General features: G+C 41.9%; 2 protein-coding genes across 4 annotated transcripts; both read right to left on the bottom strand.

Annotated features, from left to right (window-relative positions):
- Positions 1 to 886: 886 nt before the first annotated feature.
- Positions 887 to 4816, bottom strand: LOC108245961. Its single transcript, XM_017433233.3, has 2 exons — positions 4620 to 4816; positions 887 to 2925 (listed from the first exon to the last, which is right to left on the bottom strand). The coding sequence occupies exon 2, from the start codon at positions 2875 to 2877 to the stop codon at positions 1345 to 1347; it is 1533 nt and encodes a 510-aa protein (XP_017288722.1). The 5' UTR covers positions 2878 to 2925; positions 4620 to 4816; the 3' UTR covers positions 887 to 1344.
- A 1547-nt stretch (positions 4817 to 6363) lies between these two features.
- On the bottom strand, positions 6364 to 14411 carry im:7147486 (zinc finger protein 836). Of its 3 annotated transcripts, none has more exons than XM_037980427.1 (2): positions 14132 to 14411; positions 6364 to 9812 (listed from the first exon to the last, which is right to left on the bottom strand). In XM_037980427.1, the coding sequence occupies exon 2, from the start codon at positions 9754 to 9756 to the stop codon at positions 6712 to 6714; it is 3045 nt and encodes a 1014-aa protein (XP_037836355.1). In that variant the 5' UTR covers positions 9757 to 9812; positions 14132 to 14411; the 3' UTR covers positions 6364 to 6711. The 3 variants fall into 3 exon arrangements, with proteins under 3 accessions (XP_037836355.1, XP_017288715.1, XP_024865649.1); XM_017433226.3 differs by having other exon boundaries at positions 14050 to 14410; XM_025009881.2 differs by lacking the exon at positions 14132 to 14411 and adding an exon at positions 9949 to 10039.
- Between the last annotated feature and the right edge of the window lie 79 nt (positions 14412 to 14490).

The following is a 14490-nucleotide window of genomic DNA, read 5'->3' as shown; positions in this document are numbered from 1 at the left end:
CAGTTCACTCCACCAGCACCTGAACGTCTCACGAACGCAAGTGGATGACGTGTCTGGGAGAACGACGTCATCACTAATAGACACACACCACAGTTTTTGTGTAGTTTTAAAACGCCTCCCTCTGCTGGGAGTCCACACGGGGGTTAATTTATATCAAAACTAAAAAAAATTAATTAAGACTATGCATAACTTTCTAAACCACCTCCAATTTCTTCACATTTCACTTTTATAAACCCAGAATTTTATATAATTTAAAATCATTTTGATCAACAGTTCTCCAGGTTTTCTGAAGTTCTTTTAGTTTTTACCTTTTGTTTGATCCAGTACTTGTTCCTGACTATAATAATGCCATGTGAGTCAAATTGTAATATCTTTATTTTCCGTAACGTCAACTAAAGAACGGGTCTATGACTGTGGTAACATTGTGCCTCAAGAACCAATTTAAAAATGACCTTTTTATTAACATTACTAAAGTTGATGTAAAAACAACCAAAATCCAAGAAAAAAACTTTAAGATTAATATAAAAAAACCCAACAACCTCAAAACCTCTTTTAAGATTACAGGTAAGTCTGACTCTTAGGAAGAAAAAACGCAAAGCTCAAGACTTGCATTATTCTATAAATTTAACCTGGGAATTTTAGCTGCTCATCAGTATTTGCTCATGTACTACGTAGGAAAAAAGTTCTTTACATTTTAAAAGTCTTGGTTATCTTCCTAAACATTACATAAATGAACTGCCCATTATAGTATAAATATTACTTATATACATTATTCCAATAGATATTACATTATGTTGATTTCCTGTCAAAAATAACATGCTTCAATTTAAATTTATGAGAAAGAAGACTGCTTACATAGTCTGTATTAGAAAAAAAGCCAGAAATATGAAGTTTGAAAATATACTTTATTACATCATAAACTGTATTCATAAACTCCAACAAAGCTGGTATGAACACATAAGGAATGGGGGCTAAATCCCACAGCTTTACACCACATTTTCATCTTACTAAAAGCATAATAAAAACACAAAAAAACAAAGTATTTTACAATACCTGGTTATTCCATCGAACATGGAAAAACCATGCACACGTTTTCATTATTACCTTAAACGGGTTTCCATTTCACGGGGAGCAGTGTAGAAATCTGCAGGGATCGATATAATGTTAACTATACAAACAGAACAAATTCTTCTCGATAAACAATGCATTCTTATAACTACTGTCTATATTTTAAAGGAGTCTGGAGAAAGCTGGGAAGCAATTTACTTCTGCGTGAAGAGCCACGATGTCAGTCAACAAGACCGCTGCCTTGCTGTTGAACACGAAAGGCAGACGGACAACTCTTCAAATCTTGATCGGTACAGATGAGGTTACTTGGTAAATCATCTCAGCAGGTTTGTCTGATCCATCCTCGACAATGAAGCAGTCGTCGTCGTCATCCTCTCCTATTTTCTTATTAACAGGAACCGCCGCCTTGCCTTTATCCAGACCGGCTGCCAGCTGACTCTTTGTGCCAACAGAGGGCGTGAAGCTCAGTTTTCTCTCACCGTTTACCTGAGCAGAAGTTGGAGCCCCCGTGGATATTGGGAGTTTGGGTTGCAGTTTGCCACCGATCACGTGCTTTGCCATGAACTCCTGAGCTTTGACACACTTGTGCCTCTGAAGTATCTGAGCGGTTCTGAAAGGAAGGTGGCAGACTCGACACGTGAACTCGCCCTCGCTGCTCAGTGGCTCAGAGCTAGTGGGGGTCTTTAGCTGCACGGGGGGAGTAACAGAAATCTTGGAACTGAACACGCCGACGTTTGGACTCTTTGTGGTCAAAGAGACACCAATGGAAGGTTTAGATGCACTAGGATTTAGACTCTTTGACTGAAAAACTGAGCCCACTTGAATATTATTATTGTATGTTCTGATTTTGATGCTTTTATGTGCAGAGGTGATAGAAGCTGGCCGGCTCCGATGACCGGTTGCACTCGGAATCAGGTTCTCCAGCTGTGGAGCAGAAGTGGCCTGAGGCGCCTGGGCAAACAGACTCTTTCTTAAACTGTCTTTACTCCGTGGCTTGTAGTTTGGTGGCTTCGCAGTGATGAGTTTGAATTTGGTGTGAGTGACTGGGGAGTTACAGGAATGGAAGCGAGGCACTTGCTTTCTGCCCGAGAGCAGCAAACCACAACCAATACAGCCAGAAACTTTATCTGCGACATGCAAGTTGTAGTGTGAGACGAGAGAGGCCTTGGACATAAAACCCTGCCCACATTTACCGCAAATGTATGGCTTTTGAAGATTGCGAATTGTTGGAACGAGCACAACCGGCTGATAGAGTGTCCAAAGATCCACAGTTGGTGCGCCAACATCTGAAAAAATGTTCTGCATGCCTTTTACTACAGGGAGTGGATTTGGGAGCAAAGATGCTTCGGACAGAGAGGGGTACGAGCCAGGCACTTGTGAAATCTTCACAGTCTGCATGGGAAGCGGTGAGAGGAGAGCTGAAGAATTAGGTCCTGAAACGGATGGTTTGACGCCTGCATTAGGTGGATTCCAGATGACTTCACCTTTCTGCAACCTTTTCAGCTTTTCCTCCTGTTCTATGTACCTCTCGATTCGGCGCTTCTTTATGGTGTTATGGTCGAGAACCTGATGCCCCGGTTCATGTGTGGTGCTGTGCTCCAGCATGTCTTTGTACTCGGTAAACTCCGTTCCACAGGAGCAGATGAAACTCGCAGACGGACACACGTGGTCTTCCAGGCATTTCCGATTCGCAAATATCTGCTCACAGCTGAAGCAGAAGTGTCCGCTGTTCTTCAGGTCTTTGGCAACGCCACACTCCAGGAAGCTCTGCAGAATCTGACTTCCACTCTTCATGATGAGGCTGGGCATGGGTGTGTGATCACTGCCGAAGTTGAGCCCTCTAGAGCACTTTCCCTCCTGAAAGAAACAAATCAGAAGCAGAACCATTAAAAGGATTGTACAATATGTTTACAGGGCAAACAGATAGTGGCAAAAAAGGCCCCACTAAGCAAAAAAAAAAAAAAAAAAAAGACACACCCAGTTGGAAAAGTGATTTATATGTTTAACTGAGACGAAAGCATTTAATCCTAATTGATGCAGCCAGTGGCTTTTATTGTTATTTTTAGGATCTTAAAATCAAATTTTCAAACAGGAGGGAGTTCATGTCACCCAGCTTTATAAAAGGTGAGTTCAGACACATTTAATTATAGGGGTTTTCCTGTTTAAACTTTCAGCTTAAGGCCTGTTTCCATTCTGTGACCTAGAACCTTTCTACACTGGTAATTATGTACCCTTGGCCATCAACAGGTGTGTTTCCACTTCACATACTTTTTACAGGAACCAGGTCTTTGGTGTTCACACCCATGCCTATCGTGATACTTCTAGTTTTCACCCCTGTCTGTTTCCACTGCAGGAACCAGGACCAAAACTGATCACCGGGGTAGAAATTTACCCCCCCCCCCCCCAAAAAAAAAATCAAACAAAAATAGAGTGCTAGCATTCTTGAGACACCCGTGACGTCTCTGACTATTTCGAAATGAGATAAAGGTTAGTTTGGATACTAGGACTAGGAATTTGGCAAACATCAGCCTACCCCCAAACTGCAAAAGATTATCCTAACACTATCAAATCTTCAATGTTGCAGTGGCTGCTAAGGTGTGTAGAAAGTAGGTCAAGGCAAGTACAGAGAGATCCATGGCAGGAAAAAGTATGTATGCACCAAGACAAAAACTGCAAAAGCACCAAGTGGTGAAAGTATGACTCAACCTGGAGCCGTGTATTTACACGGACATAAATACCAAACTTGTTAAGGCCTCAGTTTATATAGGACACCAGCCTTTTCTGATCGGATAAATATGAACAGGACTATATTTAAAAGAAACAAACAAATCAAATTAATCTACACTGAGTATTCAGATCTTGTTAGAAGGATAGGTAGACACCATCATCATCATCATCAACTCCTACTTCCAACACAGTGATGCTTGTCTGCAGCTCTGTCAGGGCCCGCTCACAGGCAGCCATGTCAATAAAACAAGACAACTCATGCAGTTTATAACTCATGCAGTAAGATTAACTTCATGTAAATGGACTTTAGAAGTTAGAAAACTTATTTGCAGCGCATCACAGACATTTACACCCCACATTGGATTATACATACATAATATACATAACTAAAAATACATTTTCCTAGATTACAACATGCTAATACTTCCTAAACGGTTTCTCAAGTGCATTATCCAACATCAACAAAAAACAACAGTTGCTTTGTCGCGTTAATCTAAATTGACCTAATATATGGGAAACTGAAAATGTTTTATTGATTTATTGTGTGGCGAAGATGAAGTGCATGCTAAGCTAAGAAAGATTTGTACAGCTCTTCGTCCCAATAAATATTACATTTCACAACCTACAACTATGTTACAGTCATTTAGCCACGAAAGGCAATAGTGTAATTATTGCACTTCTCCATGAAGGTACTCAAGAAAATGTTTAAATATGTTATATTTTTTACGCCACGTTTTGGTGGACGCGGGCTTGTCTTGCTACGACTAGCACAGCATGCTAACGTTAGCCACAAGTAGCTCCGCGACGTTTTATCGTCAACTTACCGTCACGTTAAAGAAAACAGTGAAAGTGAATCAGAACTGTGACATATCCTGCGAAAAGAGTTTATAGTTCGCCCACTGTCGTTCGTAGAAACGTTTACTTCTTGACTCATTCGCCGGTGTTTAGCACGAACAGGTAGCAGATCGCGCCCCAATCATACTAAATGATAAATAGGGGAAAACGTTTCTTCTTCGACGGAGCGCGCCCTTCACCAGCACAACATCCGGGAATGTTGTGTCATATCGCCACCTACTGGCCGAAGGTGCTCATTCCTCTTAATTAGAAATGTTGTAAACGATGCTTTACAGTCTAAACTATCAAGATAAGAGGTTAGTTATTCCTATTCTTAGTTATTAGATAAAAAATATCTTCATTCAGTATTTGAATATGTAATAAGTTGAGTGAACAACCCATGTGGGAAAAAAAAGCTTAAATGAAAAAAAAAACGCGTATAGAATCAAATCAAAATTTGCATAACAAATAAGTGTCAAGATGTATAACAAACACTAATATTAAGTCACTAACGTTCATTTTTGTCCTTGAAACATTTCATACGTAGATAAATTTTAGTTTGCACACAAGGGATTTGCAGTAAACTGAACTACTTTTACGATAAACAAATTATGGTTTACTGTCTTCTGTGCAAAATGTTTCATGTGTTTGGTAAAGCGTTTAATTACAATGTTACTCTGACACTTTCAAAATTAATAAAAAAACAAAACCTCCATTAAACAGACAACCAATAAGAAAAAAATGATGTGTAGTAGCGTATACTTTCAATTTTTTTGGGGGAAATATTTATAAAACCCTAAATATCTAAGTAGTCACTACTTCGTCATGATAGTTCTTAGAATAATTTTGTTTTTAACTACAAATGGAACAAACCAAATAATATTTAAAGTTACAGAATAATTCATTTCTTAATCTGTGCTTCCAGATTTATTTGCCATTTTCTCTGATGTATTAAACTGAATTTATTTCTGTAAACTATACACAATTGGTAATTGTGTTTGACTTTTATTATTAAAGAAAGTTTTTGTAAACTATTAGCTGACAAAGTAGTGTTTCCCCCACTTCAGTGCAGTGCTTATTCATTATGTATTAAATCTAACTTGAAATTACTATTAAAGACATTATTATTCAGTTGCTTTTAAAGGCGCAGTTCTTTTTTTTACACTTGAACTTAATTTAAAGCTGTGCAGCCCTTTGTTCTCATCACTTGGAAAAAAATCTGCTTTCCAGGTAAATGCTCCTGAACTCTTTCTCAAACATTGTGGGGTTTAAAGTTTACAGGAAAACATTATAAATTGCCATTATGTTACTGTAATAATTTTAGATCCACATCACACTGAATAAACAACAAATGTTTAAAAACAATTACTCCATGCTTATTACTGAAATGTGTTTAAGGAATTCATCTTATCTTGATTGCAGTCTCAATAAAAAAACAAAAACACAACTTTGAATGATATATATTACCACAACTATGAATAAATTAAGGAGAGTTTACCATTAAGATTTGTACTGAAATGACCCCCAACATTGATCACATCACCTACTCTCTACAAAGCAGTTTGGGCGTTTATATTTATTGTTCTATTGAGCTGACAAGTTCATATAAAGAGACAAAACTCCACTGATATTAGTCCTAAATCAAAGCTTACTCTTGAAGAACTGAATGAAAAATTCAGTAATCCTTTTAGGACCTTTAAACAAAAATATCCACTCATAAAAAAATGATACAAATGACATTTTCCACAATTTTTGTATGTTTATTAACACCGAGAACAACAAGCTACATCACCAACTTTCTGAAAGAAGTCTGAAAACCAAACCTCAGTTTATTATTTACAGGCTAATTCATTGTAATGAAGTAGGAAAAACTAAAACATACAGTATAACAAACCTCTCGTTTTTATAATGGTCAGACTACGAAGTTGTTTAAAAGTTTAAAACTTGTTTAAAAACATTTGTGGCTGCATATTGTTCAGGTGAGTCCTGCAAAGTTAAAAAAAAACAACAAAAGAAAAAATAAAATGGCATATTATATATACCACTTCATGTCAGACTCTTCTCAGTTAGAACCGAGTTTCATTAAAATGTCAGTGGTTCTTGTGTTTTAGGCCGAGGGTTTCCAATCAGGATGCGATGAATCCTCCTGCGGTGGATCTTCAGGGATTTAAGGGACGGGTACGTACCCTGACACACGTCGCAGCGATACGACTCGGACTGTTTGTGAGTCAGCAGGTGTTTCTGCAGACTGTCCATCGTTCCGAACCAGCGCAGGCAGACGGGGCAGCGAACAGGCTTGATGGCAGGTTTGCACGCGCCGTTTCTCTGGTGAAACAACAGGCTGATGCTGTTCGGGAAGTCCGCGTTGCAGTGGGAACAGTTGAAGGTTTTGGGTGGATTGGCGGCGGCGCGTACGCCTTTGCAGCGATTCCAGGATATGTGCCGCCGGAGGGAACAGCGAGACGCAAAAGAATTCCCGCATCGGGTGCACACCGTCCGCTGCTTTTTGGACGGATGTGGAGGCAGCTCTGGGCGCGGTTGTTTCTGGGGAGGCTGCAGCACCGGATGAGTCGACTGCACCACCGGCTGGGCCGACTGCACTATTGTCTGACCTGACTGCAGCACCGGCTGAGCTGCCTGCTGCTGAGGCTGCTGGATTCGCACTAGAAGAGGCGGCGATGGCTGTAGTCCCTTTATCAGCTGGTGGTGAGGATGCATATGGATCTGCAAATGAACTTCGTAGTCAGCCCAGGAGTTGACGGTTTCCCCACAGGTGGGGCACGTGTACGATTCTTGCGCGTGCTTCTGCAAATGCTCCAGGAGGAGTCGGGGAGACGTGAACCCGACCCCGCACTCGCACGTCACCCTCCTTGGAAGCACAGAAGGCAGAGACATGATGCCCCAGTTTCCTGTGTCGTCCCCCTGGGGTTGACCGTCTGCCGCTGCGCTGCCTGCCACTCTCGGCTGCATCGACACTCTTTGTGCGTCCGACATTGTTCGCTTAAACTGACATCTCTTTCTGTGAGTCATCATGTTGTCCTTGCGATTGAACATCCTGCCGCAGACGAAGCAGGAAAACATTGGCTTCGCGAAAGTGGAATTTTGCGTGATGGCACCCTGAACCGGAGTCTGAGCTACGGCCCCGAACCCACGTGGCCGAAAGCCACACAATCGCAGGTGGCGCCGCAGAGTCGAGGCGCGGCTGTACGTTTTCTGACACCTGTTGCAAGGGTACCGCCTTACACCATTGCTCACGAAATAGCGCAGGCTGTGGGGAGTCATCTCTACATGTTCGACTGATCCTGACTGCTTTGCCTGTTCGTCGTCATCAGCTTTATTAAAAAAATTGAACACGTGCGTTTCATCATCTAGGGGCATCGTCCACTGTCCTTCTTTGCCGTCTTCATCATCAAGTCCTTTTGTGCCCCAGCTATCTACCTCTCCCTCTCCTTCTTCTCCTTCTCCTTCCTGGAGCGAAGCGACAGAGAGCTCCTGATACGGCTCCATCATGGGGGATGGGACGAAGAACGGGGAGAAGCTTTTTGCCGGAGGAGTCCAGGCCAGCGGTGAAACCGCAGACTCCTCTGAATTTGTCTCGACCTTGATGTGGCTCGTAATTTCAGTGCCTACAGCAATGCTCTGACATTCATTTTTATCTTGATCTGTGCTAACTTTAGGATGGTTGGACCTCAGGGTGAGCATTCGCATTGTGGGATTGCCCTGCCTGGAGAGAAGCGACATTTGACCGATGCATCGGTGTGTTTTGAGGTTCCACCTCCGCGCATAGCTGTTTTTGCACAATGGACAAAAGAAAACCTTTTTTGCATTGTTCATACTGTGGAATGGCACTATTTTGGGGGCAAACGGTAACTTGGTTTTGAAGGAGCTTGATGGCTGAATAGATCTGTTTCCCATCTGAGGGCAGACATGATTGTCAGGCAAAGGCAGCCGCCCAATGATGAGCTGTTTGCAACGACGGCAACATTTGATCCTCTCTTTTTTGTGCAAAAAATGATGCTCTGTCAGTCTGTCTATGTTCTGAAAGACTCTACGACAGCGGCCGCATTGATATCGCCCATATGTGCCTTTACACGAGGAATCCATGAGCTTTTGGCGGGTCTCAAGAACCACAACAGGAGACAGAGTCTTTGTTAGAGAGACGACCCTCTTCCTACTCGACTCCAGGATTTTGCTAATGGACGGAGCTTTGGTTTTTATACCAGGTTTAGCAAGCAGTCGTCTCAACTGAGCAATGGAGAGATCGTTGATTGAAGAGGCTTGTGGTTTAGCTACTGGTGTTATTTCAACTCGAGTGGCTTCTTGCTTGGGTACAACTCTGTTCTCGCTTTGACTCTCTGACAAAGGAGGCGGATAACGGTTTTTGTACGCGGACGCCAGCAACTTCATTAGGGTGTCGTTTTTGGGCAAATTCTCACCCTTTGTCGTGTGTTGGACTGAATTAGTTTTGTCTGGCGAATCCCTATCTTCTTCGCTCTCTGGCATGTCCTCCGCAGAAGGCATGTTTTCAGTTTGCTCCATACTGATATCTTGAGGAGGAGGGGTACACTGGCCTTGAGGAGGGGTTACCATGGCAACATGGTCCTCTAAGGCCACATCTGCTGTATTTGAATTTGATGTGGACACTTCAAGAGCTGGGGACAGAGAGGTAGAGGAGCGACTATGGCCTAAACCTGTCTGGGTTACAGGAGTGAATGATGCCTGCTGGTTGGGAAAAGCATTATTACACTCGGCTCCACTAGAAAGAGCAATATTACCGTCAAGGGGCTGCAGCTGCTGCATCTCAGAGACATGTAAACGTTTATGCTCCAGCATGAGACTAAAGTCCTGAAATTCCTCTCCACAATCACAAATGTAAAAAGAAGGTGAAGGGCTCTCGACTAATGGAGCAGCTGGACTGGCTTGCTCTTTGGCTGAGACCGTACTTGCAAACAGCGATTCCTGTGGGATGGTGTTAGGCTGCGTCTGAGGGGAGGAAGAGCTCTTGGAGAGCGTACTTGCATGGCTCGCTTGATGCACGAGCAACGAGGCTAAGCCAGGGAAGGTGTCTGAACACGCCACACAGCGATAGACTTTGGGAGCCGAGGCACTTCCCTGTAATCCAAGCATTTTGGCAGCCCAACGTGCACCGCGAGCTGTGCGTTCTGGTCCAGCTGAGCAGGTTCCTGTAAAAAATACACACACAACGTGGACAAAATTAGTGCAACTCATTGTTATAAAAAGGGTAATTTATACATTTAAAAAAGTAATAAATAAATAAAAGATAAAATTATCTTTACTGTTTTTGTTCAAGGTTAGTACCTTGATAAACGATAAAAGACAAAGGGAGGAAAGCCAAGGTGATTCAAAATCGGAGCTGCTGTTGTCTGCAGTTTCCTCGATGCCTCAACCCACAGAGCACCTGAGGCATGAGATGGATTCCAACATGAGGAGACAGCCATCACAGCTCGCTGTCACCACATCCATCAGGTCGGTTTTTTTGTTTTTTTACAGATACTGATTCTTCAGTCGTGGATTCATGCACCATTTCCACAAGCACAATCAGGTGTATTTTCACTTTACTTTTGTAGCCAAAAAAAGGGCATGTGACAACATGCAATACTGTGATTCTGGCTCGGTGCGGCATCGAAACATGGCAGGTTTGATCATGGTTAGCTATTGAGAGCAAACAGATGGTTAGATAAGTATGGCCCTGCTGCGAACTAGTACTTTATAACATCTAACAACGCATCAAAGTCAACAATAAAAGCAATAAATATAAAAATAAACAAACAATTTTCTGTTTTACCAATCATTGGAAGAAGGGAGAAACATTAAGATGGCAGATGTTGGACATTTAGTTAGTTCATCTGACTGCCTTTTCAACATCTGTAAAGAAAACGTGTTCTATTTGTAATCCTAAATTCACTTGGGGAATAATTTCTTACACTCAATAATGCAATTATCACAAAACTAAGGTCAGAACACACGTGGAAATGCAAAGCTTTTACAGATACTGCAATTATATTACTGTAAACTCTTCTCATCACAATATTGTGCAAAGAAAACCAGCCCTGTCTGGGTTATTTAATTTGTTTTATCTTTTCTAGTAAATCATAAAAAATGAATGTCTTTATTAAATAATAATAAGTATATAAATATGTACTGGCTCACAGTCACCTGCAAGTGATGCAAACTATAACAGGACAAAATAGCGTGCAGCTAAAGTATTATTTAGAATGTGTATTGCGAGAATTTGAAAATATGATGATACACTGCCTAGCTAAAAGAAAGGTTACAAATTCTAATATTTTGCTGGACCGCCTTTAGCTTTGATTACGGCACGCATTCGCTGTGGCATTGTTTCGATAAGCTTCTGCAGTGTCACAAGATTTATTTCCATCCAGTGCTGCATTAATTTTTCACCAAGATCTTGCACTGATGATGGTAGAGTCTGACTGCTGCACAAAGCCTTCTCCAGCACATCTCAAAAATTCTCAATGGGGTTAAGGTCTGGACTCTCCCTGAACCACTCTTTCAGAATTTGAGCCTGATGAATACTGGCATTGTCATCTTGAGAAATACCCGTGCCATCAGAGAAGAAAAAAATCCATTGATGGAATAACCTGGTTCTTCAGTATATTCAGGTAGTCAGCTGACCTCATTCTTTGAGCACATACTGTTGCTGAACCTCGACCTGACCGACTGCAGCAACCCCAGATCACAGCACTGCCCCCACAGACTTGTACTGTAGGCACTAGGCATGATGGGGGCAACACTTCCCCTGCCTCTCTTCTTACCCTGATGCACCCATCACTCTGGAACAGGGTATACCTGGATTCATCAGACCACATGACCTTCCATCGCTCCAGAGTCCAATCTTTGTGCTCCCTAGCAAATTGAAGCCTTTTTTTACGGTTAGCCTCACTGATTATTGGTTTTCTTAAGGCTACACACCTGTTCAGTCCAACCCCTTGAGTTCCCTTCGCATTGTGCGTGTGGAAATGCTCTTACTTTCAATGTTAAACGTAGCCCAGAGTTTTACTGTTGTTTTTCTTCGATTTGATTTTGCAAAACGTTTAAGTGATCGCTGATCACGATCATTCAGGATTTTTTTCCGGCCACATTTCTCCCTTGAAGACGATGGGTCCCCACTATCCTTCCAGTTTTTAATAATGTGTTGGACCATTCGTCACCCAATTTTTGTAGTTTCTGCAATTTCCTTAGATGTTTTCTTTGCTTCATGCATGCCAATGATTTGACCCTTCTCAAACAGACTGACAACTTTTCCACGACCACGGGATGCGTCTCTCCACGTGGTTGTTTAAGAAATGAGAAGCAACTCATTGCACCAGTTGGGGTTAAATAACTTGCTGCCAGCTGAAACACAATCGCCCATGCAGTAATTATCCAATAGGAGGCTCGTACCTATTTGATTAGTTAAATCCAGGTGTCAACATTGGCCAGGCAGTGTACGTGGTGCTGTAAGCAACTATGACCTTTATGATTTAACTCTAAAAACATTTCTTTGCACTAAAAATCTGAAGAATAAAACAAGTTCGGCTGAAAATTTGTGAATGATAGTAACTCAGTTTTTTTCATTATTACTTTAAAGACACGTTCATACTTTTGTCCAGAATTTTTTTTTAAAATCCAGACTCCCTGAGATCCAGATCTGTGATGTTTTCAAAACTTTACAAGATGGCTGAAGTTTGTATCGGCTGTTCTGACTTCAGTAATAATTCACGTCGGACCTTTAAATAGTGTAGATATAGATTCTTCTCACGAGGACCTGACAGCATGAATGAATTCAGTAAAATGACAGGAGTCTGAGATTTGCTGTGTTTTCTTTGCAGCACATTAAAGAAAATGCTAACAATGTTTCAGTATTGACAAGCTAAATTATTAACAACTATTTCCCCCTCTATTTATAATCAAACTTTCCCTGCACTCCGTACAAGTGAACTGTTTTGTACTTTCACACACAGCCCTCTTGGGTATTTTCAGGAAAGGTTTAGTGTTGCAGCGTGTGGAAGAAAATGTTCTCCATTCCTGCTCTGTCTTTAAAATAATAACAGTTCATTAGGGTTCCTCATTCACTTTTCCATATAAGACATGAGATTTTTATCTCGCTATACGAACGTGTAACTACACAGAAAAAAAGACAATTTTAATGCAAAGCTTTTAACACCCAACATGAAATGCTGTTTACTCAACAGGAGCAGGATCATTTTAATAGTGATCCATCAATATGAAGCGTTTAATTATCTTCATTTGCAACAAACTTGCTTAAATGCATACTTCATCTGTCACCTCATTTTTGCAGAATGGCTATAAATATTACATGAAACGAAATAAACGCACAACCATCAAAGTGAACTAGATGGATGCAGAGATGAGGACAAAATAATGCTGTCAGCAGTTTGCAGAATTCTAACAGCGGACATGATCGTGATTAATTCTCCTCGAGGGCACATATTTTTAATGCCTTGCGTGACAACAAACCAAAGGCATACAATTAAAGAATTAAACAGTCTAAATCATTCAGATTTTGCAGATGATTTGTGTTTCTCCCTCAGCCTCTCCATCCTTTGATTTCAAATCAGAATGCTGCGTTCACTGCACCACGGAGACGGGGGACTCAACTCGAAAATGTTAGTTATTATTTGCTAATTTCACCAGCAGCAACGTAGTTCAAATATTCGAGGAAAGAAATAAGATTAGCTAACATATCCGTGTTTACTATTTTATACTGGGGGCTTAAAAAAAGAAAAAATAAATCAGAGTATGAACACGCCTCCTTTAAAAATTAAACGCTGTTTGCAAATAGACTTCAGTCCGATCGATTACCTTAAACTCCTGATAATTTAAAGTTGTACCGAAATAATAAATAACCGAGTTAATGGGAAAATGTACCGAATTTCCAGCAGTAAACGACGCGCTGAAATTAAAACATGAATGTCCACTTACCGAGTCCGGAGAGACTAGTTTTATTTTACGGAGAATAACAAAATACCACGAGTGGACCACTAACACAACAAGCTGCTACGTTACAAGCGATTCCTGCTTAAAACAGAAACAATCACGGCGAAGCTGTTTTAAAACAGCCTACTAATATAAGGGTTTATCATTGTGTTTACAAGTCCCACACTCAAGCGACGGAGCTGCCAAAATGAAACGTTAGCTCGATTAGCATCTAGCCCCGTCAAACATACAAGCTAGGTCGTCCTCAAACATCTCGGAGGGGGGTGCTAGTGAAAGCTAGCCAGGAGGAGAAGAAGGAGGTGGTGGCCGACCACGTTCTTCTGCAGGCCGGAGAACGGAACAACTAACGTTTTCGAGCAAGCTACCACCCCAACCATGACCTCTGAGGAGGCGGCTGCAAAAAGCAAAGCGCCCCACGCCGCTCCTACACGTACTCACCAGCCACAAAAAGCGCTTTTCAGTCGAAGAACCCACAAAGAAAGCCAGAGAGGGGGAGGAAGAGAAAATGGACTCGGCTCACATCTGTCCATGCGAAGCCTAAACTCTCAGGAGGGGCGAGGACGCGACTCTGGAGGGCTTCTGTGTGGAACAAATGTGATGCTTTGCCAGGAGGGTCGGCAGCGCCGAGCCGAGATCCGCAGCTGCAGAAGGCGCGGAATGCTTTGCATGCGCATGCGCAGTACGCCGCGAGCCTGTTGGCTCCACCAGGAGAGGAGCTCTCCAGACTCCGGGGGTTCGTCTCTGTGGCCACAGAGGGATACAGCAGGTTCTGATTGCAAGAGCGGATATTTCATGTTACTGTTGGGGAGGGGACAATCGACAGATAAGGAGCAACTAAAAGAAGAAACACTGAATAAATCAGGGATGACCTGCACTTAA

Source organism: Kryptolebias marmoratus, linkage group LG16 (genome assembly GCF_001649575.2).
Source record: "Kryptolebias marmoratus isolate JLee-2015 linkage group LG16, ASM164957v2, whole genome shotgun sequence".
In the NCBI taxonomy this organism is placed as follows: domain Eukaryota; kingdom Metazoa; phylum Chordata; class Actinopteri; order Cyprinodontiformes; family Rivulidae; genus Kryptolebias; species Kryptolebias marmoratus.
Note: the sequence above shows the minus strand (reverse complement) of the source record. Positions and strands in the feature narration are given on the sequence as shown.

Coding starts and splice junctions, on each gene's coding strand:
- im:7147486 (XM_037980427.1), bottom strand. CDS start 9,756: ATGCTTGGATTACAGGGAAGTGCCTCGGCTCCCAAAGTCTATCGCTGT.
- LOC108245961 (XM_017433233.3), bottom strand. CDS start 2,877: ATGCCCAGCCTCATCATGAAGAGTGGAAGTCAGATTCTGCAGAGCTTC.